The 23,842-nt window shown below is 38.7% G+C and overlaps 1 protein-coding gene across 2 annotated transcripts in view; it reads left to right on the forward strand.

The window, feature by feature from the left end:
• Positions 1-23,842, forward strand: part of SLF1 (SMC5/6 complex localization factor 1) — a 75,106-nt gene that overhangs the window by 10,132 nt on the left and 41,132 nt on the right. For both annotated transcript variants that reach the window (XM_075541284.1, XM_075541285.1), the window contains exons 4-8: positions 132-372; positions 4,697-4,859; positions 15,126-15,272; positions 16,126-16,272; positions 17,078-17,191. In XM_075541284.1, the coding sequence (XP_075397399.1) occupies positions 132-372; positions 4,697-4,859; positions 15,126-15,272; positions 16,126-16,272; positions 17,078-17,191 (812 nt within the window). The remainder of the gene's footprint in view (positions 1-131; positions 373-4,696; positions 4,860-15,125; positions 15,273-16,125; positions 16,273-17,077; positions 17,192-23,842) is intronic.

Genomic DNA, 23,842 nt, shown 5'->3' on the forward strand with positions numbered 1-23,842 from the left:
AGCGTAAAAATAATGTTGGTAATGCACTCTCACATTGAGATATGTTAGTATGCATTTGCTAGTTGATCTTTATTGTTTATCACTGTCAGAACCAAAATTCTTTTGTGGGTGACAGTTCATTTGCTTTCCAGGAAAGTGGGTACTAACTAAGGATTACATAATTCATAGTGCCAAAAGTGGCAGATGGCTTGATGAAACAACTTACGAATGGGGATATAAAATTGAAAAAGACTCCCATTATTCACCTCAAATGCAATCTGCACCTAAAAGATGGCGTGAAGAACTGAAACGCACTGGTGCTCCAGGAGCCTTTCACAGATGGAAAGTTGTCCTCCTTGTTAGAGCTGATAAACGAAGTGATTCACTTGTAAGGTAGGATGAGATCTCATAAAAATTAAAGTAATGAATGAGGAAACCGTTTTGATCTGCATGCAAGAACCATTTGGGTTTGCATGAATACCTCTTTGTACTTCTCCATAATTAATAATCTTATCCAAATGAGCCATAGTGTCTTACTCTTTGATCTGGTTAAGCCCTTCTACTCATTTAAGTGTCACATGTGTCACTAATAGAACAAAACGTGCTCATAGTATTGCTTTTGATGATTCTACTGAGTTCTGTTGTACCTCCCATGTTGTTATTTTTTTGGCCAAGTATAATAAATCTAATAAATTAATTGGGAGGTCATTACTTTTATCCTTGAAATACTTTTAGATTTTGGAAATAGAGTATTGTATCACCACAAAAAACTTTCTTCTGGATTTACGTAGTTCTGCTTTCATGACTGAGGTTTTTTCCGTCATTATTTTTAAAAGGTTCTCATTAGATAAACTGTATTCTTAGGCTGTCACTTCTTTTTTTCTGGAAGGGAATAGAGAGGCTTTTTGCCATCTCTGTTGAATTATGATTCCAGACAGTAAAATTTACCTATATTTGGACAAATACATATGCAATATTGCCCCCCATTATAATCAAGGTCAGTGTCATATCATCCAATTATGTTCCTTTGTGTCTTTGCACACTAACACAAGGCCCAGGGAATCACTGATTTTATTTCCTGTTTGTCACTATAAATTAGTCTTTTTTAGAGGTTCATATAAATAGGATCATGTACATTTACGCTTCTGGTATTTTGGTTGCCCAATGCAATATTTTTAAGATTTATCTCTGATTATATGTATCTGTAGTTCATTCCTTTCTCTTGCTGAGTAATATTCTACTGTAACAGTATATTTTATTTATTACTTGTGGACATTTAAGGAAGGTTACTCATTGTTCTGCTGAACACAAGGTCCACAGTTCGAAATAACCAACCACTCTATGGCAGAAAGATTAGGCTTTCTAGTCCAGTATAGAGTTGCAGTCTCAGAAACCCATAGGGGCAGTTTTACCCTGTCCTATAGGGTCATATGAGTCAGAATTGACTCAAAGGCAGTCAGTTTGTTTGGCTATTGTTATACACACTTGATTTATTGCCCATTTTTATTAATATGAATAATTATTCACTTCAACCTAAGTTTTCCATGGTACATGTTTTTATTTTTCTTCGGTAAATATAGAAGGATAAAGTTGCTGGCTCAGATGGCCAGTGTGTTTATCATGAGGGCTTGAAAAATTCATGGAAAAAAGTAATTAAGGTATTCAAATTGTTCCACAAACTTTTAAAGCCCCCTCAAAGTTTTGGTCCATTTCTCTACTGAGGTAGGCAGTTCAGTAAACAAAAGAAATAAAAGAGAGGATGGGGGAATTGTATAGCTAGTTGTCTTTCCAAAAGGTATGACCATGTATTAAAACTTTACAAATTAAAAAAAAGACCAACTTCTAGCACTAATACGTGAATTTAGCAAGACCATGCAGTAACAGAATGTGCAAAATTGTATTTCTATATACTCGCAATGAAAACTGGAAACCTGAATTTAAAAAGATATATAGTGTTGTTGTTGTTTCCTAAGCATTCTCTATTGTTCATCCATTTGTTTAATTGATTTCTACACTTGGTTTTATTCCTTTCTTCTTAGGGCTTATTTTTCTAGATCCTTAAAATCAAAGTTTTCCTCTCTTCTAATATCAATTCCTTTAAGTACGGCTTTATCGGAGTTCCGTAATGTTAGATTAATTGTGTTTATACTTTCATTGAGTTCAGAGTATTTTTAAATTTCCCTTTTGGTTTCTTTGCCCCATTGCTTAAATACAAGTTTGTTGTGTAATTCCATAATATTTAGAAGTTTTCCAAATATTTTTCTATTGCTGAGTTCTCATTTAATTGTGTGTTGTCAGAGAATATACTTTGTATATCTGAATCTATTTGTTAGAATTGGTGTTTTGGAAATAAAAAAATTTTTTAAAAAGAATTGGTGTTTTGGTCCCAAATATGGTTTAGCTGAGTAGATACCTTATGTGCACAAGGGAAAAAAACATATTCCTTTGTTAATGGGGCAATTGTTTTATATATGCTAATTAAGTCAAATTGTTTGATGTTCTTCAATCTTCTATAGCCTTTCTGATTTTCTATTTTCTTGGTGTATCAATTACTGAAAGTGGAGGTATGTCAGATTGGGTTCTCTGAGAAGCAAAACCAGGGATGTTGTTATATGTATGTATATAAAAGGAGATTTAGATCAAGAAATGCTTTACACATGTAAGCAATGTATAAATAGGTTCGTCTAGTTTAGTTTGAGTTCTGTGGGTCAGATACAAGCTGGAGACTGATGAACAGGGAGCAGGATGTCCATAGGCTGGTGGATACAGTTCACTTTGAATTCGTAGGTCAGATGTAAGCCGGAGGCTTCTCCTGACTTGTGTAGCCAAGGAAGTTGATAAACAGCAAGCAGGTTGACAAAGCAGGAGGGCCACAGTCTGGTGGATGCAGAGGTTAATGAATCTGAAGTTGACCAAATATATCCCAGGTTGACAGTTTGCTGATGACTCCTGGGATCTGCAGGCAACAGAATAGGAGATTGATGAGCCAGATTCAGGATTCAGATCTAATAAAAGGTGTGAAGGACAAAATTGCTCAGCTCTGCTCTGGACTTCTTAAACAAAAGACTGTACATCCAAGGTGGTGTCATCCGGCTGCAACATGATTCATAGTTTAGACTCCACCCCTGCCTCCATCCAAGAGCATCTAGTTGACTGAACTCTATTAAGAAGCTTTGAATTTCTAACTATAAGAGTGGTTTATAACATGTTACTAAAGTACGCCTGACCCAAGCCATAGTATTTTTCTATTGCCTCATATGCATGGGAAAGTTGGATATTGAATGAAGAAGAAATCCACACATTTGAATTGTGGGCTGGAGAAGAATATTGAAAGTACCATGGACTGCTAAAAGGCCCACTCCTCTATCTTGGAAGAAGTATGGCCAGAGTGCTACTTAGTGGCAAGGATGAGAAGACTTTGTTCAGATACTTTGGATATGTTGTCAGGAGAGACCAGTCCCTAGAGAAGTACGTCATGTTTGGTAAAGTGGAGAGGCGGCAAAAAAGAGGAAGGCCCTCAATGAGATGGATTGACACAGTGACTGTAACAGTGGGCTCAAGCCTAGCAACAGTTGTAAGGATGGTGCCAGATGGAGCAGTGTTCTCTTGTACATGAGGGTGTGCGACGGAACTGACTCCGTGGTACCGAACAACAGCAAGAGTGGTTTTCCTTCTTTGTCCTTTCAGTTCTATTACTAGAAATCGATGTACTTGGTTAGCTTCTGACACCTAAACTCAGATGGGCTCAAGATGGGCTTTAAAAAAATTTTTTATTAAATGGTTTGTGACTCTATAAACCCTAAGCAGAGCAGAATTTTCTTGAAACTTTGGGGATAGGTTTATCTTTAAGACTATCTTTTGAGTCTAAATGTAAATTGCATATCTTAATGTGGATCAAGGTTAAACTTTTTTGGAAGCTCATTTCTTAGAGGAGGATTGACAGCTGGTTCCATTTTTGTGGTCCAGAATATTCCTGCTAGGAGTTACGTTGCCTTTCAAAGTAGTTGCTTCTTCGGCTTCTTTAGTGTTCTTTTGGCTTAGTGATGTGACTTCCCCTTAGAAAAATAATTCAATACTCTTGTTTCTTAACACTCTTTTCCATGTTAAGAAATGGTTAGCTATAAAGAATAAACATCTGCTTTGAACAACTTATGATTTAAGAAATTATACTGTAATCCTTGTTCTCAGTGGTACCCGAGTAGCCTGAAGGGATCAGTCTATCTCAGAAAGTTCTGCTCCTGCCCTTAGAGTGTTAGTTCACTAGGGCTGCCATAGCAAAAAGCCACAAAGTGGGTGACTTTAAGGATCAGAAACTTACTTTCTCAGTTTTGTAGGATAGAATTCCAAGTAAGGGTATCGGCTCTAAGGGAAGCTCCCTTCTCAACAGAAGCTGTGGAAGTTCCTTAGTATTCCTTGACTTGTAGAATAATTCCTCACATGGTCCCTCCTTCTGTGTGTGTCTTCATCGCCACCCATTTTCTTTCCTTTTTAGGTAAGATACTTAAATTAGGTTTAAGACCCACCCTATTCTAGTCCACCTCATTCATAACAAAAGAAAATACTGTTACTAAAATAGGGTCTTGCTTTCAGATACAAGGGCTAGCTCTTCAACATTACTCTTTTAAGGTGTGGAAGGGATATATTTGGTCTGTGACACCGGGAAAGTAATTGATTTAAATAATGTGACTGATTATTATATTTTTACATTTTTATCCAGAGTTTTGGAGGCTGGGAAGGCGGATGTTATTTTGCCAAAAAGTTCACCAATTGGAGTAACTCATGTGATTGCCAGTAATTCAAGAATCAAGGATGAGAAAGAAAAAGATAACTTTCAGGCTCCCTTTTATCCAATTCAGTATCTAGGAGATTTTCTTTTAGAAGTAAGTAAAATAAACACTTAAGTGATTTTAGATGTTTATTTTATAAAATATAATGAAATATGTGTTTTAGACTAAATTACATTTTGAATTTCTACAATACAGATAGTCCCCGGGTTCTGTTCCAGCTACTGTGCCATATGTCATTGTTGATATAAATGAAATTGCCTCACTTTCACTTTTTCGTATCAGTTTCCATAGCCTGGTGGTGCTGACTGGTAAGCACTGGATGGCTAACCTAAGGGCTTGGGATTGAAACCAATCAGGCAGCTCCACAGGAGTGAAATGCAGCTGTCTGCTTTTACAGCCCCTGAAATCATATATAGGGTCAATATGAGTTGAAGTTGATTCGATTCTGGTAGGTTTGGGGTTTTTTGATTGCTATAGCCTATTGTGTCACTTTGAGTCCACGTCAACTGGATGGCATTAGGTGTGGGGTTTTTGCTTGGTACCACCTGCTAAACAGTACTGTTTGAACAGTACGTCGTAGCATTAAACATCTGTGAGTGGACATAGAAGAAAGAGGACAGCAAAGTAGGCACTGCAACACTGACGTGCATATTACTAATAAGTTGTACTAGAAAAATACCACAAATCCAAGATGGTTGTGTATGTAGCTTATTATAATGTAAATGTGTCATAAGGATTGGAAATAATTTAAATCCCACATTGTTTAAGGTAACTGTTCGCAATTATTTGAATATTTGAGAACAATCCTTATAGCTTGAAAGTGCTTTAGTAGTATATACTGTTAAATAATTTTCAATATTTTAGTGTCAGAGCAGAAGTAAAATAGTGAACTCAAAAACTCAATGCTATCGAATCAGAACCAACTTAGAGCAACCCTGTGAATTTCCTAGGGGAAGCTGTAGCTTTTGGCAGTTATAGAAAGCCCTATCTCTCTCCTGCATAGCAGCTCCAAACTGCTGACCTTGAAGTTACCAGCCCAACATATGACCCTGTCTGTCACCAGGGCTCCTTTAACTAAAATGGGAGTAGACTATAATATTTAGAATCACAGGAGAATTTGGAGGCTATTTTTCCTTTGGAACAGATGGAACTGTTTCTAGGGTCTGACATTGTTTCCCCTGGCCTATTCTCCTTCCTTCCCCTCCATACTTGCTGCCAATACCACTCCCTAAGATGTTCGAATGGAGTCAGTCCTCAAGCTAAGCCTCCAGGGATAAGCAAAGAAGGATTTATGACGAAGACTCACTCGCGGTGCAGAGAAACAAACCTCAGTAGGCCTAAAAACTGAACCTTGAACTTCTTGCATTCATCAGTGTTTCTCATCTTTTTAAAATCTGATTTTTTTAATGCAGAGGAATCACCCTTGAAACCTTCCTCTCCTTTTTTCTCCCTGTATCTGTTCTGCTACCAAGTTCTTCTGACTTTACTTCCCCAATTTTCTGTTCAAAATTATTTTATTGGGGGCTCGTACAGCTCTTAGCACAATGCATCCATTCATCCATTGTATCAAGCACATTTGTACATTTGTTGTCCTCATCATTCTCAAAACATTTGCTTTCTACTTAAGCCCTTGGTATCAGCTCCTCATTTTCCCCTTCCCTTCCCATTCCCCCCTCCCTCATGAGCCCTTCATAATTTATAAATTATTATTATTTTGTCATATCTTGTACTGTCTGACATCTCCCTTCACACACTTTTCTGTTGTCTGTCCTCCAGAGAGGAGGTTATATGTAGATCATTGTAATCGGTCCCCTCTTTCTACCCTACCTCCCTCCACCCTCCCAGTATCTCCACTCTCACCACTAGTCCTGAAGGGATCATCTGTCCTGGGTTCCTATCTGTACCAGTGTACATCCTCTGGTCTGGCCAGATGTATAAGGTAGAATTGAGATCGTGATAGTTGGGGGAAGAGGAAGCATTTAGGATCTAGAGGAAAGTTGTATGTTTCATCGTTTCTACACTGCACCCTCACTGGCTCGTCTCCTCCCCTCAACCCTTCCGTAAGGGGATGTCCAATTACCTACAGATGGGCTTTGGGTCTCCACCCCGCACTCCCCCTCATTCACAGTGATATGATTTCTTGTTTTGATGTTGCCTGATACCTGATCCCTTCGACACCTTGTGATCGTACAGGCTGATATGCTTCTTCCATGTGGGCTTAGTTGCTTCTGAGCTAGATGGCTGTTTGTTTACCATCAAACCTTTAAGACCCCAGATGCTACATCTTTTGATAGCCGGGCACCATCAGCTTTCTTTGCCACAATTGCTTATTCACCCATTTGTCTTCAATGATCGTATCAGGGAGGTGAGCACACAATGATACGATTATTTTGTCCTTTTATGCCTGATAACTGATCCCTTTGACATCTCGGTTAACACCATTTTGAATCAAACCATTTTTCTCTCATTTGTACTGGTATATGAAATTCATTGTCTTTTCCCAGTGGTCCTGCTATAAACTCCTCACAGCTCTTCCTGGTCACCTTCTTCTAGTCCACTGGAAAGAACAACTCCTTTGGAAATCTGATCCTGTCGCTCTCCAATTGAAAACGGTTCAAGGCTTCTCATTGTTTTTAGGATTAAGTCCTACAAGTGTACCATGGTTTACAAGCTCCCACAGCAGGCTTCACATCCTTACCTTGCCCATGCCCCTGTGCTATATCCAAACCACCTTCAACTAGTCTCCTAAGCAAACTAAGGAACTTCCCATCCCACAGTCTCAATGGATATTTCCCTTAACAGTAAAATGAAGCAATTGTTTTTGGGAAAGAGTTTTACTTACTTACTTTTTGGGGGAAATTCTTAATAAATAACAGAACCCCAAATCAACTTAATTCATTTTACAGATAGGAGATTACTGTTGTATGAGGCACTGTTATTGCTAGGGGCCACCAAGTCCATTTAGATACTTGGTGACCCCACATGACAGTAGAACTGCCCCATAAGGTTTTCTAGGCTAATCTGTAAAGGAGCAGAGCACTTGGACCTTCTCCTATGGAGCTGCTGGATACATAGGTTGGAACCACTAACTTATAGAATCTGAAACTTATTTGGCCTACACCCCTCTCCCTTTTCAGGAAAAAAAAATTACTCAGTGTTCCCCTGGCAACTAAAGCCTTTTGTACTATAGCCCATAATCCAGTGTAAAGTACAAGTATCTGCTTTATAGCTCCCCTGGATTGTTTCAGCACTGCCCAGGGGGTGGTATTGCTCACTTTGAGAGGCACTTTACTAATATTTCAGTTGGCAGCCATGCAGTTTACCGGGATTCCTTATGCTGTGCACTCGATCTCCCAACCATTGAGTCAGTTACAACTTATATTAGTAACCCTATAGGGGTCACTCTGTGGGTTTCCAAAGCTGTGAATCTTTTTAATTTTTTTAAGGATTTTTTTTAAATTTAAGTTACTGCAAATAGGATACCAGAAGAAGGCCCCAGGCGGAACATAGAAAAGCTGTAAATCTTTACAAGAGGAGAAAGCCTCATTTTTCTCCCCAGGGAGTGGCTGATGGGTTCAAACTACTGACCGTGTGGTTAGCAGCCCAACGTGTAACCACTAAGCCACCAGCACGCCGTGGCTTTGCACTAGTGATACTAAAATGAGTAAGACGACATACCACACTTTAATGTGCTCAGTATTCAATGATAGGAGACATGATGTAGAAGCCGATATTACAATTCAATGTGGATTGTGCATTGATAAAGCCATGTGCAAAGTATAGGAATACAAAGGATCAAATTATTAATTTACATCAATTGTTTTGCCCAAAGAAGCTTTCTCAAAGGAAATGACACTTGTTAAATGCTATTGAGTCAGTTCATAGTGACGGTGTGTACAACATAATGAGACTGTACCTCATCTTGTGCCAGTCCTCCCAGTTATTGCTATGTTTGAGCCCGTTGTGGTAGCCTGTCAGTCCATCTTATTGAAGGTCTCCCACTTTTCTGTGGACTCTTACTCTGCCAAGCAAGATATCCTTTTCTAGGGTATGGGGACTGGTTCCTCCCGCTAACGTGTCTGAAGTACATCAAATGAAATCTCAATATCTTCACTTCTAAGGAGCATGCTGACTGTACTATCACAGATTTATTTGTTCTGGACGTCCATGATATGCTTAATAGTGTTCATCAACACCTCAATTTAAAGGCATCAGTTCTTGGACGGGAGCCCTGGTGGCATAGTAGGTAATGTGTTGGGCTGCTAACCAAAAGGTCAGCAGTCAAAATCACCAGCAGCTATGTAGAAGAAGATGACGCTTTTAACCCTATCTACTCTGCCCTATTAGGTCACTGAGTCAGAATTGACTTACGGTAGTGAGAATTATTTTTTAGTCTTCTTTATTTATTGGCCACTTTTATAGCTTATATGAATGAGGTGATTGAAAATACCATGACTTTGATCACTCATACCTTAATCTTCAAATTGGCATCTTCATTGTTTGACACTTCAAAGACATCTTTCGCAGCAGCGGATACTTAGGAATGCTTCTTCCATCCATTTGGTTAGGAAGAAAATGAAATGAACTACAGAAAAATCTGTAGCCTTCCACCTTTTACAATAATTTGTTGTTGTTGTTGTTATTGTTTTTTCAGTCATTTTATTGGGGGCTCATACAGCACTTAACACAATCCATACATACATACATACATTGTGTCAAGCACATTTGTGCATTTGTTGCCATCATCAATTTCAAAATACTTTCTACTTGAGCCCTTGGTATTAGCATCTCATATTTTTCCCTCCCTCCCTCACAAACCCTTGATAATTTTTAAATTGTTACTATGTTTTCATATTTTACACTGACCAATGTCTCCCTTTACCCACTTTTCTGTTGTCCATCCCCAGGGAGGCGGTTACATGTAGACCATTGTGATCGGTTCCCCCATTCTCCCCCCACCTTCCCCTTACCCGCCTGGTATCACTACTCACATTATTTGTCCTAATGGGTTTATCTGTCCTGGATTCCCCGTGTTTCCAGCTCTTATTTGTACCCGTGCACACACTCTGGTCTAGCTGGATTTGTAAGGTAGAATTGGGATCATGTTAGTGAGGGGGAGGAAGCATTAAAGAACTATAGGAAAGTTGTATGTTTCATCAGTGCTGTACTGCACCCTGACTGGCTCGTCTCTTCCTTGTGACCCTCTGTAAGGGGATGTCCACTTGTCTACAGACGGACTTTGAGTCTCCACTGTGCACTCCCTTTCATTCATGTTGATATGATTTTTTGTTCTGGGTCTTTGTTGCCTGACCCCTGATCCCATCGACACCTCATGATCATAAAGGCTGATGTGCTTCTTCCATGTAGACTTTGTTGCTTCTCAGCTAGATGGCCTCTTGTTTATCTTTAAGCCCTTAAGACCCCAGACGCTATATCTTTTGATTGCCGGGCACCATCAGCTTTCTTCACCATATTTGCTGTGTACCCATTTTGTGCCCAGCGATTGTGTCGGGGAGGTGAGCATCACGGAATGTCAGATTATTACAACAAAGTGTTCTTGCATTGAGGGAGTACTTGAATAGAGGCCCAATGCCCATCTGCTACCTTGATACTTAACATATAAATATATGGACGTAGATCTATTTTCGTATTGTTATGTATAAATATGTTTACATATGTACATGCCTGTATTTAGACCTCTATAAATGCCCTTTGCCTCCTAGTTCTTTCCTCTATTTCTACAAGGCTCTTTAAACATGTTTTGGTAAACCCATGCATGTGTGAACTGGAACCCCTAGTAGCCATGCTTCTTGATTAACCCAGATAGAGCAGCTGAAATGGTTTTATAAATAACTATATGAGAGAACATCAAAAAGTTCATGGAAAAAATACATTAAACCATAATTGAATTTCTATATGAATGTTTTGAATCACTTTATATTTAAGTTTGTTGTTCGTGTGCCAATAGGGTAAATTTTCAACTCTTTGCATGTGACAGAACCACCCCATCCGGTTTTATAGGCTATGATATTGACAGAAGCAGGTAACAGGTCTTTCATTGAGCCTCGGGTAGGCTTAGAACTTCTAACCTTTTGGTTAGCCCCAGAGTACTTAGCATTGTACTACCAGGACTCTTTAAATTCAGGATTTGTATTCAGTATATTCAGGATTAGAGAGCTATGTATTCTTGCATCGTATTTACTAATAACAATCGTATTCTCTTTTCTTACAAATCTGTGTAACTAAAATATATGTGAGATTAACTAATTGTTAGGAGCCTTGATGACATAGTGGTTACACATTGGGCTGTTAACTACAAGGTCAGCAGTTTGAAACCACCGGCTGCTCTTCAAGAGAAAGGCAGTGCGTTTTACTCCCATAAAGAGTTATGGTCTCAGAAACTTACATCGACTCAATGGCAGTGAGATTGGTTTTGGTTTTATCTTGTGTCTGACCCACTGGTGATCTATATCTATGTGTTTATTCTTCTGTTGTCAATCATGTGCAATTTAAAATCAGAAACTCGCTTTTTTTTTTAAACCATACAAGTTGTCCTTAACAAGAATTGCTATTTGTACATTCAGAGTAATTCTTCATAGGATGTCAGGAATAGAAAGGAAGTTTATTTTTCTTAGTTTGCAATTTTTATTTCTGTGTAGCTGAAGAAGAAATTAAATTACCTGCTCCAAGGGATTGTTTTCTAGTGGTAGCATTACAGCCTGCCAGAACCAAACCCATTGCCATCAGATTGATCCTGAATGATAGCCACCCTATAGGACAGAGTAGTTTAGGACACTAATTTTTTTATAAGAGTAGGCAACTTTATCTTTCTACTGTGAACCAACTGTTCTGTTCTAAGCAACGACCGTGGCGAGCAGCCCCATTCTCTATCCACTACAGCACCAATGCACTTCATGCAGTGCCCTCGTTCCCCACATAGTACCTGCCCAGGTGAATGAGAAGCAAGGATTGGCCTGTAGGCCATATTACATTTTGGCTTACACTTGTTCCTTAGGATGGTAGTTCTCAAATATCTTTTTGTAGGGATATAAATCTTTAAATGCCTTCTTATAACTGTGTTTTCAGAATTACTATAATCTCATCTTTACTCCTGAAGTCCTGGTGGTATCGTAGGTATGCTTTGGGCTTTGTTCCACAAGATCAACAGTTTGAAACCACCAGGCACTCTAGGGGAGAAAGACAGGATGTCTACATGTGTCCCTGGTGGGGTCAAGGCTAGTCTGGGTGTTCAGCACTGACTCATGGCAGTGAGTGTCTACTCCCGTAAAGAGGTGCAGTTTCGGAGACTCACAGGGGCCGTTCTCCCATGTCCTATAGGGTCCCTGTGAGTTGCCGTCAACACATTGGCAGTGAGTTTGGTTTTTAGTTCCATGCTTACTCTTTATATCACTGTGCTTCGATATCATACATCTGCATACATGTGCTAGTATGTTTTTTATTGTTGGATGGTTTATGAATTCATATTGGATTTTCTGACTAGAGCAATTAGAATGTTTAAAATAAGAGTGAGGTGAAATAATTGTTTATGCTATCCAAGTAAAAGAAGACTGAATTCACTATTGTTTTTAAAAATTTTTTTCTAAATTAGGAGTTAATACAAATATCATGTCACTCCATAGTTCATTCAAATCAAGGAGTATTGTGCAAGTGCTCCCTAATCAATTTAAAGACATTCTTTTCCTTCCTGGACTCCTTGACATCAGCTCCCTTTTACCGTCCACCCTACCCCCAACCCCCAACTACTACCACCACTGTACCTCCCAAAAACCCTTATTTTACTTGATGTCCCTATAGGTCAGCGGTTCTCAACCTGTGGGTCGCGACCCCTTTGGGAGTCGAACAACCCTTTCACAGGGGTCTCCCGATGCGTAACAGTAGCAAAATTACAGTGATGAAGTAGCAACGAAAATAATTTTATGGTTGGGGGGGCGGGTCACCACAACACGAGGAACTGTATGAAAGGGTTGCGGCATTAGGAAGGTTGAGAACCACTGCTGTTGGCTCATCAATCCTGGGTTTCTTGTACTGAAAACAAAAAAACATAACAAGATCAAGAGGGTGACACCCCCCCCCCAATGCCGTAACACATCTGAGATAAACCCCAATATGAACAAAAGCGAAAATACAGAAAATTTTGAAAACCAGATCAGGCCTAGCGTGCATCAGAGGATGGATCAATTCCTTGCTTTTTCTGTGTAATATATTTTCAAGTGAGAAATCTTAACAGTAAATAAAGAGCTGAACTATAACCAGAGTTTTTTAAGATCTAGATAATAACTTTTATTTGGATAAGTATTCTTGTACTTGATTATCCTTTTAAAGGACTCATTAATAGGTCAAAGAAGCATAAGCTATTCTCAAAATACAGAGATCATTTTATTATTCACAACTTTTCTGATAATGATATTTTCCTTTGAAAGGTTTGACAGTGTTTAGTTCTTTTTGGTTTAGAAAAATGCTGAACTTTTTTTCATTCTACCTCTTAACAAAATACCATTATTTTTACACAAATAACATTTATATTATACATCTCTTGGTAACTGACCCTCCCCTTCCCCAAGGTATTTTCATAAGTACACTAGGCTAATTTTTTATAAGAAAAATTAGCAGTCTACTTATAAAAATACATCCGGGAAAGGCACAGCTAGCAAAAAACGTGTAACATGCGTATTTATATAAAAAATACAGTATTATGTGATTATTGATAGTGTTGAATACAATAAGAAGTACATAGCATTGAAAGTATACCTAATTCCCTAAGCCATTTTGACATGCATACGGAATTTCAGAATGATGAAGACTCCCAAACCAGTTCTGTTTGTAGTAAACATGGTAATCAAGATGAAACACAGAGTCCGGGAACAATATGGAATTTGTTGAAAATGAAAGATGCCTTAAGAGAAACCATATGTAGGGTCCAGGTGAAATTTACAGACTACAAAATGTGTTTCTGGTTCTTCTAACAAAACTATATAAGAAACATTTTATTTGTGGAATTTTATGTGTAGAAATAATACAGAGTTTGGAATCCGAAAACTGGAATTTGAACCCAGCTCTGTGTTATAGTATGTAAGTTGAGCAGACTTGGGAAATTGCCTATGTATGTTGTTCAGAAGACTTGTTGAAATAATAAACATGTACATTTGGGAATGTCACAATTTCTTATACCCATCATGTTCTCAATACATGGTAATTGATTACAACTTCTCTATATTGAATATAACACAGATATCTTATAACACATTCTTATCCATGAGCAATATATATGTTCACAATTCATAATCTGAATTATTTTACTTGCATATAGAACAAAAATTTTGAAAATGATAAACTGATTAATTCTATTTTGAGAAAACATGGGGAAAATCAGAAAACAGGAAGAACTTTGAACTTGGAACAATGAAAAATTAAAAGTATCTCAAGAAAACATTTATGTAATTTAAATAAAAATTTCCACCAACCAGGAATCCAAAAAAAGCACTCTTAGCTCTATTCTTAAAAAGCTAATATTCACTGAAGTTCATTTTAGTAACAAGTACAACTTTGTAAACTGAGAACAGTACCTTTAAAACACATATATGGTAAGATTCAGTAAATATTTCCAAATTAAAGAACTTTTGCATTTTTTTCCTGGCTCTTCCAAAGTATAGTTGATTACTTATGTGACTTATAGGATTACTTTCTACAATTAATTGCATATAAATGTCTTTGAAGATCTTTTTTGGTTGATATGTTTACTAAAATATACCTTATTTGCTCTAATCCACAGTATAAAGTATTTTTATATACAGAAAGGAATATAAAATAATTATATTTTTCTTAAAATAAATTTGATTTTGACTGCACATGAGAAAAGAATAAATAAGAATTCTATGGAAAATGGGGAAATATACCATTTTAACTAATTTCTTAAAGAATAATGGTCCTTAATGCTTCTTGATATTTAATATTGTGCCTGTAGCCTTTTAAAATGTTATCTTGAGTTTTTTTAATATACCTGATAATGATAAGAGTCTCTTTTGTCTGTACCCTAGCTAAATCATTTGAGAAAATAAAATGACAATGACATTCTGCTTTGACTAACAAAACAAAAATAGATAACAAGAATAATTAAGTTATTAAAATGATAGTCCCTATATTAAGTGTATGTGTAAACATGACATAAAACTTGGTGAGTTGAATCACCTTCATTTTTTTAGTTTATCTAAAACATGATTCACATGACTTTAATATTTAATCTCATGTATATCTTCCTGAGTGTATTTTACTGTTGGTGAAATTGGTTGTACTGAGGTTATTTAATCCATTATCTAACTAAATTATTTTTTAAATATGCAGAAGGAAATGAAAAATCATGATGAAGATATTAATATTAGTTCTGTTTTAACTGAATGTCACAAGAAAGAAAATTTCAGAGATTCAAGTAAAGATTTGAAATTTGTTGCAGTGAAAAATACCGTAGAGAGGCACACATATGGAAATCAGGTAAAACTTCCCAAATTAAAAATTTGTTTTAGTATAAAAAGTCCTATAAATTCAACAATCATTCTTAAAATCATTTCTCCTGTAATAAACATAGTACAGTATTTTTTAAACCATGTGTGTACAGTTTCAAAATGAATTTAAAACTATTTATATAACTGCCAACCAGGTACCCCTTTTTTTAAAAGAACTGTGGTGCTGTCTCCTCACTGCACCTCTCTCTTCTCCTCTTCCCTAGTGGGTTGTCTTGGAATTGGTATTCTAGTTTTGTCAGTTCTCTCTGTATCCCTAGCATTATACTGTGTAGGTTTGTATAGCAATATATTATTTAGCTTTGTAATTAATGAAGTCTATACTATTAAAAGTCTTCTGTAACTTGTTTTGTGTGTGTGTTGAATATAATACTAGATTCTATGATCATACCACAATATGTTTAATCTTATATTGATATGCAGTTGAATCTCTTATTGTCTGTCAGGTTGTTTTGTTGGTCTTTGCCATTGTGAACAGTTCTGTTATAAACAATGTGAACATTATCTTGCATGACTGGATGTACATGTTCCAGAGTTTCTCCAGCTCATGATGGAATTCGTGGAGTGTTAACTGCTGAGTGTTAACATGCAAGGACTGCATGTTCACTGTACTAGACAATGCCCAGATGTTTTCCAAAATGTTCTACCCCTTTATAACCTCTCCAACAGTTGATGAGATGTCCACTTGTGTGTAGCTCTACTGTTGTTGATAGTGGTACTTACGTTTATGGATTACATGTCAGACTCCTTTTCAGTTGAATTGGATCTGGTGGCATAGATCATTTATGTGAAGATTTGTTTGATTGTGATCTAAACACATATAGAAAGAAGCGAAGGAAACGTATGAAGATAACCAAAAGAGTTACACTTTGAGAAAAAAGCACAAAAAAGAAAAAGATTCCAGGAAAGACATCGACTGTAACAAAATTAACAGTACTATAAGAAACTACATGTATACAGATACAGCTCAGGTAAACCTTTATGAGCTAAACATCTTTTCATTGTTGCCTCGTCCATAGTACAATATTAATATGGAGTGTGATTTTTATGAGTATTTGTTGTGCTAAATAAAACCTCTAAGCCATATGAAGAAAATTTCTCGTTAATCTGGTAAGTCATTCATACATGTTTTGCTATATGTTAGTCCACAGTGAAAAACATTCTTACTTGCATGAACTAAAGAATTTTGAGTTAATGATCAAAATATTCTATTGAATTTTGCCTAATTGTAGCAAAAATGGGAGGGGAAAAAACTAGGAGCTGAATGATTTTAAGTAGAAAATACTTTAAAGACTGCATATGTATGTAGGTTACATACTATATAGCAATCTAAAAATTACTCTTACTCTTCCCTGGTATAAGACAGACCATATTGAGTAAGATAGTCTATAGCATGTCATTTAAATTGGCTCCTCCTGGAGTTAATTTTTCTTGGAGTCTTGACTACAGCACTTTGAGATGCATGTGTGCAGAAGGACCTTCAGGAAAATGGTCGAAGTAAAAGTCCGAGTGGGCGTGGCAGCAAAGAGGACTGGTCCAGAAAACATCTGAGGCAGGAAGGAAAGCCCTGAAGCACACATGGATCGGGTCGAACTCACCACATTCAAATGCATTGCTTCTGCCGTTTTTCTTTCACTGCACAATCTTAATCTGATCATTTGTGACGATATCTGCTGTAGTCGACCTTGTATAAATGTGTTCCCTTTAACATTCACTGTGATAATTTCTGTTTGTGTTGACACTACAATGTACAAGTGGTTTTGTATGTACACATAGAAAGAAGCAAAGAACTCTGACTGTACCAAAAAGGTAAAAACTAAAGGTATCAGGACTGATGGAGAAATAGTGGAAGTAAGAAACACCTTAAAGAAGCACATATATAAAGCTCAGGTAAGATTTGACACTATTTTGATGATTTCTTATCCTTCCCCAATGTAAACAAAAATATGATTATTATACTTAATATATATTAATGTGCTTAGTTTATTAATCTGTTGTGTTTGGTTATATATACCACTTCTCTGGTATTTATATCTTAATAATGTCACAGAAAAATTGTGTTTACCATAAATTAAATATTTTTAATAAATTTTTTTAATTAATTGCCTTTAACTTGCATATTGAAAGCGATCAGATCTAATGTCAAACGTCATAGTTTAAATATGTGATATAGACTTTATACTTGCGATAAGTCATAGGTATGTTTCTGATATCAGACTTTTAGATGTGATCAGAGTACTTTCTAAAGTTACTCGTAAGAGTACATCAGCTTCAAATAACTTGTGAATAATCAAGTCCTGGGTTAGACAGTATGCTTTGGAACTGAGCATATGCTACTATACACCTTGGAATCATTTAATAAATACTTGAAGTGACTATTTAGAATTTAGTGTCTACTTTGAAATTAAAATGACTCAAATTTTCAGGTACTTTATTAATTGTAAAATTAAATGACTATCATATTGAATAAGAAGGCCTGGTGTAACAGTGGCTCACACTTGATAACCACAAGGTCAGTAGTTCAAGTCCCCCAGCTGATCTAAGGGATAAAGATAGAGCTGTTTGCTCACATAAAAAATTACAGTCTTGGAAATTCTATTTAGGATTACTGTAAATTGGAATCAACTTAATGGTAGTAGGTTTTTTGGGTGTTACACTGAGTATCATTTTTTAATTATGCTCACCTCTTTTTTGCATGTTGTACCTTTAAGAAATAATCTTTCCACTTTAGGAGCCCTGGTGGAATAGTAAGTAGTTAGGAGTTGGTGTGCTAACCGCAAGGTCAGCAGTTCTACTCCCTTTAAAAGTTATAGTCTTGGAAGCCACAGGGACATTTCTGTCCTGCCCTGTAGGGTCGCTAGGAGTCAGTGTCCACCCAAGAGCAGTGAGTTGTTGGTTTGTTTGTTTTTATAGTTTCAATTTTTAAAGAATTTATAGTCCATAGCATTTTAAAGCCAGGTTTTAAAACCACTAATCTTACTTTCTCATTTAAAAAATAATTTGTATGATACAGATATCTAAAATTAAGTCTATAATAGAAGCATTAAATCCATCTAAACACTAGCCACCTTTGTAAATTAAGGTGCCAAACTGAAGCACCCTGTAACGAGACAGGATTATTAAGACTGCTATTAAAGACAGCAGCAATAGGTCTCCAGTATGAGGGGTTACCAAAAAAACAACGGAATTTTACTTTCAGAACTCTGTACCACATATACTTGAGGATAAGCCGAGCCAAATATCAACCAAGGTACCTAATTTTTTTTAATACTTTTATTGGGGGCTCTTACATCTCTTAACACAATCCATACAATCATCCCATGTGTCAAGCACATCTGCACAAATGCTGCCATCATCATTTTCAAATTATTCTTTACCCACTTGAGCCCCTGATATCAACTCCCCATTTCTTCCTCCTCCCAAAACCCCACCCTCCCTCACAAACCCTTGATAAGTTATAGATCATTGTTTTCATATCTTATATCATCCTCCATCACCCCTCACTCACTTTTCCGTTATTCATCCTCCTGGGAGAGGATTCTAGGTTGATTCTTGTGATCCATTCACCCTTTCTCCGCCCCCGCCCCTAATCCTCCTAGTATCTCTATTCTCCTTCTTGGCCCTGGGGGGTTTAATCTATCCTGGATTCCCTGTGTTACAGGCTTTTATCTGTAACAATGTGCATGCTCTGGCCTAATCCGATTACAATGGTCATGATAGAGGTCATCATAGTAGGGGGAAGGAAGCATCAAAGAACTAGAGGAAAGTTGTGTGTTTCATTGGTGCTATACTGCACCCTGACTGGCTCATTTCTTCCCTGTGACCTCTCCTGTGAGGAGATGTCCAATTGTCTACAGATGGTTATTGGGTCTCCATTCCATGCTCATCCCCCTATTCACATTGTATATGAATTTGTTGTGGGTCTCAGATGCCTGATACTTGATCCCATCAATACCTTGTGAACACACAGGCTGGTGTGCTTCTTCCATGTGGGCTTTGTTGCTTCTGAGCTAGATGGCTACTGGTTTATGTTCAAGCTTTTAAGACCCCAGATGCTATATCTTTTGATAGCTGGGCACCATCACCTTTCTCCACCACATTTGCTTATGCACCCATTTGTCTTCAGCGATCGTGTCAGGAACGTGAGCATCACAGAATGTCAGATTGTTACAACAGTGTTCTTGTGTTGAGGGAGTACTTGAGTCAAGGCCCAGTGTCCATCTGCAACCCTAATTCTTAACATATAGATATGAGTACATAGTTCTATTCCCCTCTTGTTATATATAATATATATATGTACATATGTACATGCCTGTATTTAGACCTCTGTAAATGTCCTTTGCCTTCTGGTTCTTTCCTCTATTTCCTTTTACTTTCCTCATGTCCCACCATCATGTTTGGTCTTCACTCAGAGTTTAGTAATTCCTCACTGCTACATTGCCCTTGATTAAGCCCACAATGCATCCTACACCCTTCTCTCCATTGATTTTAGGTCACTTGTTCCCTTGTCCCTGGGTTGGTTTCCCCCCTTCCTTTCTTCCACTTCCCCTTCTGTACTAGCCCCCCAGAACCATTGGTCCCGTTCTTTTCATATCTGGATTATTTATCCTGCCTATCTTATCTAAATAGATGTGCAGATACATTAATAAATGCAAAATCCAAGCAAAGCAAAATAAAACAAAGGAAGTCAAAACCAACAAAATAACAACAAAAAGAAAACCACCCACAAAAATGGGAAAGCCTATAAATAGTTCAAGGTCTGATTGTTGGCCTTTTCAAGTGTTTTCCAGTCAAGTCTTATGGGTGCCACACTCTGTCTCTAAGGTCTATTTTTTGTGTTCCTTGGGGGTTTCATCCCTTGCTGCTCTGCATGCTCTCGATGGCTTGCCCCAGCATGGTGGGGCCAGACCGTGTACGTTTCTTGCTCTGTGTCTCCTGTGCTATCCCTTGCAGCACCGTGGTTCAGTGAGGGACGTGTGTCCCATGGTGGGGCCGGCCCTATGGTACTCCCCGTGCAGTGTATGCTATGAGCAGGAACCTCGTCCTCAGGGCTTGGTGGGCCAGGATGTCCTCTCATCCCTCTTCATCCCTTTTTGGTTCTCCCATGGAGGCACCTAATTTTACCACACAAACTATATTAAAAATGTGCTGAAACCTTGGCTTATACACGAGTATATGTGGTATTTCAATTTTTTTTACAAAACAACCTTATTACGTTTGAAGTACTCTCCAGTCCACGTAATACATTTGTCAAATCTCCAATTTACATTCTTGGAAACATTTTTGAAATTCATCTGTTTGGATGGCTGATAGCACCTTCCTCATTTTTTTCTTCCCCTCTTCTATATGGTCAAATTGCTCTCCTTTCGTATCCCTCTTCATTCACAGAAACAAAAAGAAGTCACATGGAACGAGGTCAGGTGAGTGAGGTACGTGGGGCCAGAGAGGCATACTGTTTTTTGCCAAGACCTGGCGCACTGAGATTGCATTGACGTGTTGGCAAAACCAGTCCCCCATCTGCCACAAATCAGACCTTTTTTGTAGCACACTGTTAAGGCAATCTTTTCAGAACCTCTAAATAGAAAGCTTGATTAACAATCTGGCCTGGTGGAAGGAACTCCAAATGCATAACAAGTTGACATTTTGATCAGGAAGTTGATGGATATCCAGAAAGAAGTTTGTCATCAATTGGCATTTCACTTCTTTTGAAATGAGAAAATCATTTTTTCCCACAACGTTGTCCTTGTAAGCTGTGTGTAACATCACAACAGTTTTCTGCACCATTTTTCCTGAGCAGGAAAAAATAATCGACAGCCACACACTGGTTTCTTAATCGACCATCACAATAAGAGGTTCCATTGAAATTGCTTTTTTTTTTTTTTTTGTTTTTAAACATTTTATTAGGGGCTCATACAACTCTTATCACAATCCATACATATACATACATCAATTTTATAAAGCACATCTGTACATCTTTGCCCTAATCATTTTCAAAGCATTTGCTCTCCACTTAAGCCCTTTGCATCAGGTCCTCTTTTTTCCCCTCTCCCTTCCCGCTCTCCTCTCCCTCATGAGCCCTTGATAATTTATAGATTATTATTTTGTCATATCTTGCCCTATCTGGCGTCTCCTTTCACCCCCTTTTCTGTTGTCCGTCCCACAGGGAGGAGGTCACATGTAGATCTTTGTAATTGGTTCCCCCTTTCCAACCCACTCACCCTCTACTCTCCCAGTATCGGCCCTCACACCCCTGGTCCTGAAGGTATCATCCACCCTGGATTCCCTGTGCCTCCAGCTCCTAAATGGACCAGTGTACAACCTCTGCTCTATCCAGACTTGCAAGGTAGAATTCAGATCATGGTAGTTGAAGGGGAGGAAGCATTTAGGATCTGGGGTATTGGAAGTTTTTTTTTTTTTTTTTTCTTCTTTTACATTTTATTAGGGACTCCAACAACTCTTACCACAATCCATACATATACATACATCAATTGTACAAAGCACACCCATACACTCCCTGTCCCAATCACTCTCAAGGCATTTGCTCTTCACCTAAGCCCCTTGCATCAGGTCCTCCTTTTTTTCCCCCCCTCCCTCCCTTTTCCCCCCTCCCTCATATGCCCTTGGTAATTTATACCTCGTTATTTTGTCATATCTTGCCCTATTCGGGGTCTCCCTTCCCCCCTTCTCTGCTGTCCCTCTCCCAGGGAAGAGGTCACATGTGGCTCCTTGTAATCAGTTCCCCCTTTCCAACCCACTCACCCTCCACTCTCCCAGCATCGTCCCTCACGCCCTTGGTCCTGGAGGTATCATCCACCCTGGATTCCCTGTATCTCCAACCCTCCTATGTACCAGTGTACAGCCTCTGTCCTATCCAACCCTGCAAGGTAGAATTCGGATCATGGTAGTTGGGGGGAGGAAGCATCCAGGATCTGGGGGAAAGCTGTGTTCTTCATCGATACTACCTCACACCCTAATTAACCCATCTCCTCTCCTAAGCCCCTCTGTGAGGGGATCTCCATTGGCTGACACTTGGGCCTTGGGTCTCCACTCTGCACTTCCCCCTTCATTTAATATAATATATATATACACATACATATATACATATACACATAAATACACATAAATACACACACTTATATCTTTTTTTTTTTTTTTGCATGGTGCCTTATATCTGGTCCCTTGGGCACCTCGTGATCGCACTGGCCGGTGTGCTTCTTCCATGTGGGCTTATTTGTTTCTGAGCGAGATGGCCGCTTGTTCACCTTCAAGCCTTTAAGACCCCAGACACTATCTCTTTTGATAGCCGGGCACCATCAGCTTTCTTCACCACATTCGCTTATGCACCCATTTGTCTTCAGCGATCCTATCATGGAGGTGTGCAGTCAATGATATGATTTTTTGTTCTTTGATGCCTGGTAACTGATCCCTTTGGGACCACTCGATCACACAGGCTGGTGTGTTCTTCCATGTGGACTTTGTTGCTTCTGAGCTAGATGGCCGCTTGTTTATCTTCAAGCCTTTAAGACCCCAGTCACTATCTCTTTTGATAGCCGGGCACCATCAGCTTTCTTCACCACATTTACTTGTTCACCCATGTTGGCTCCAGCTGTTGTGTCGGGAGAGTGAGCATCATAGAGTTCCAATTTAATAAAAGAAGGTATTCATGCATAGAGGGAGTGTTTGAGTAGAGGCCCAAGGTCCTTCTGCCACCTTAATACTTGACCTATAAATATAGACACAAAGATCTATTTCCCCAACCTCCTATATATATTTGCATGTACATGTCGTTGTCTAGACCTCCATGAATGCCCTTTGACTTCTAGCTCTTTCCTCCATCTCCCTTGACCTTCCTCCTGCCCTACTACCATGCTTCATTGCCACCTGGGCTAGAGTATACCTCTTCTCTAAGCAACCTTACCCTTGATCATTTCCCACCAGGCCTGCCACTCCCCCTTCTCTACCCTTTGGGGTCCCATGTTTTTCACTTGTCCCTGGGTTTGTTAACACCACTTCCTTACCCCCCCCTACCCCCCACCCCAAGCCCCCCCGGAACTGTCGGTCCCGTTGTTTTTCCTCCAGATAGTTCATCCAGCCTGTCCTATTCAGACAGACCTGTGGAGTCACTAACATGCACGAAAACTAGACAGAGGAACACAAAGCAACAGTATATAACCAGACAACAAAACAACCAAAACAAACCACTGAAAAAGAACAGAACAAAACAGTTCGCAAGAGAAAAGCTTGTAGTTAGTTCAGGGATCTTTGCTGGCCCTTAGGAGCGTTTTCCAGTCCAGTCTGTTGGGGCACCACGCCCTGGCCCCAAAGTCCACTTTCAGCATTCCCTGGGGACCTTGCCACTCCATTCCCTTGCTGTTCCGCTGCACTCCCCCAGTGCATTGCCTCGGTGTGGTGGGATCAGGTCAGGTGCAATTCCCACACTGTGTCTCCGGTTCTGTCCCCTGTATCGCCCTTAGTCACTGAGGGGCATCATGTCTCATAGTAGGGCCAGCCATGTTGTTCTCTCTGTGGACTGGCTGCTCT

This window comes from Tenrec ecaudatus, chromosome 2 (genome assembly GCF_050624435.1).
Source record: "Tenrec ecaudatus isolate mTenEca1 chromosome 2, mTenEca1.hap1, whole genome shotgun sequence".
Taxonomy (NCBI): Eukaryota; Metazoa; Chordata; class Mammalia; order Afrosoricida; family Tenrecidae; genus Tenrec; species Tenrec ecaudatus.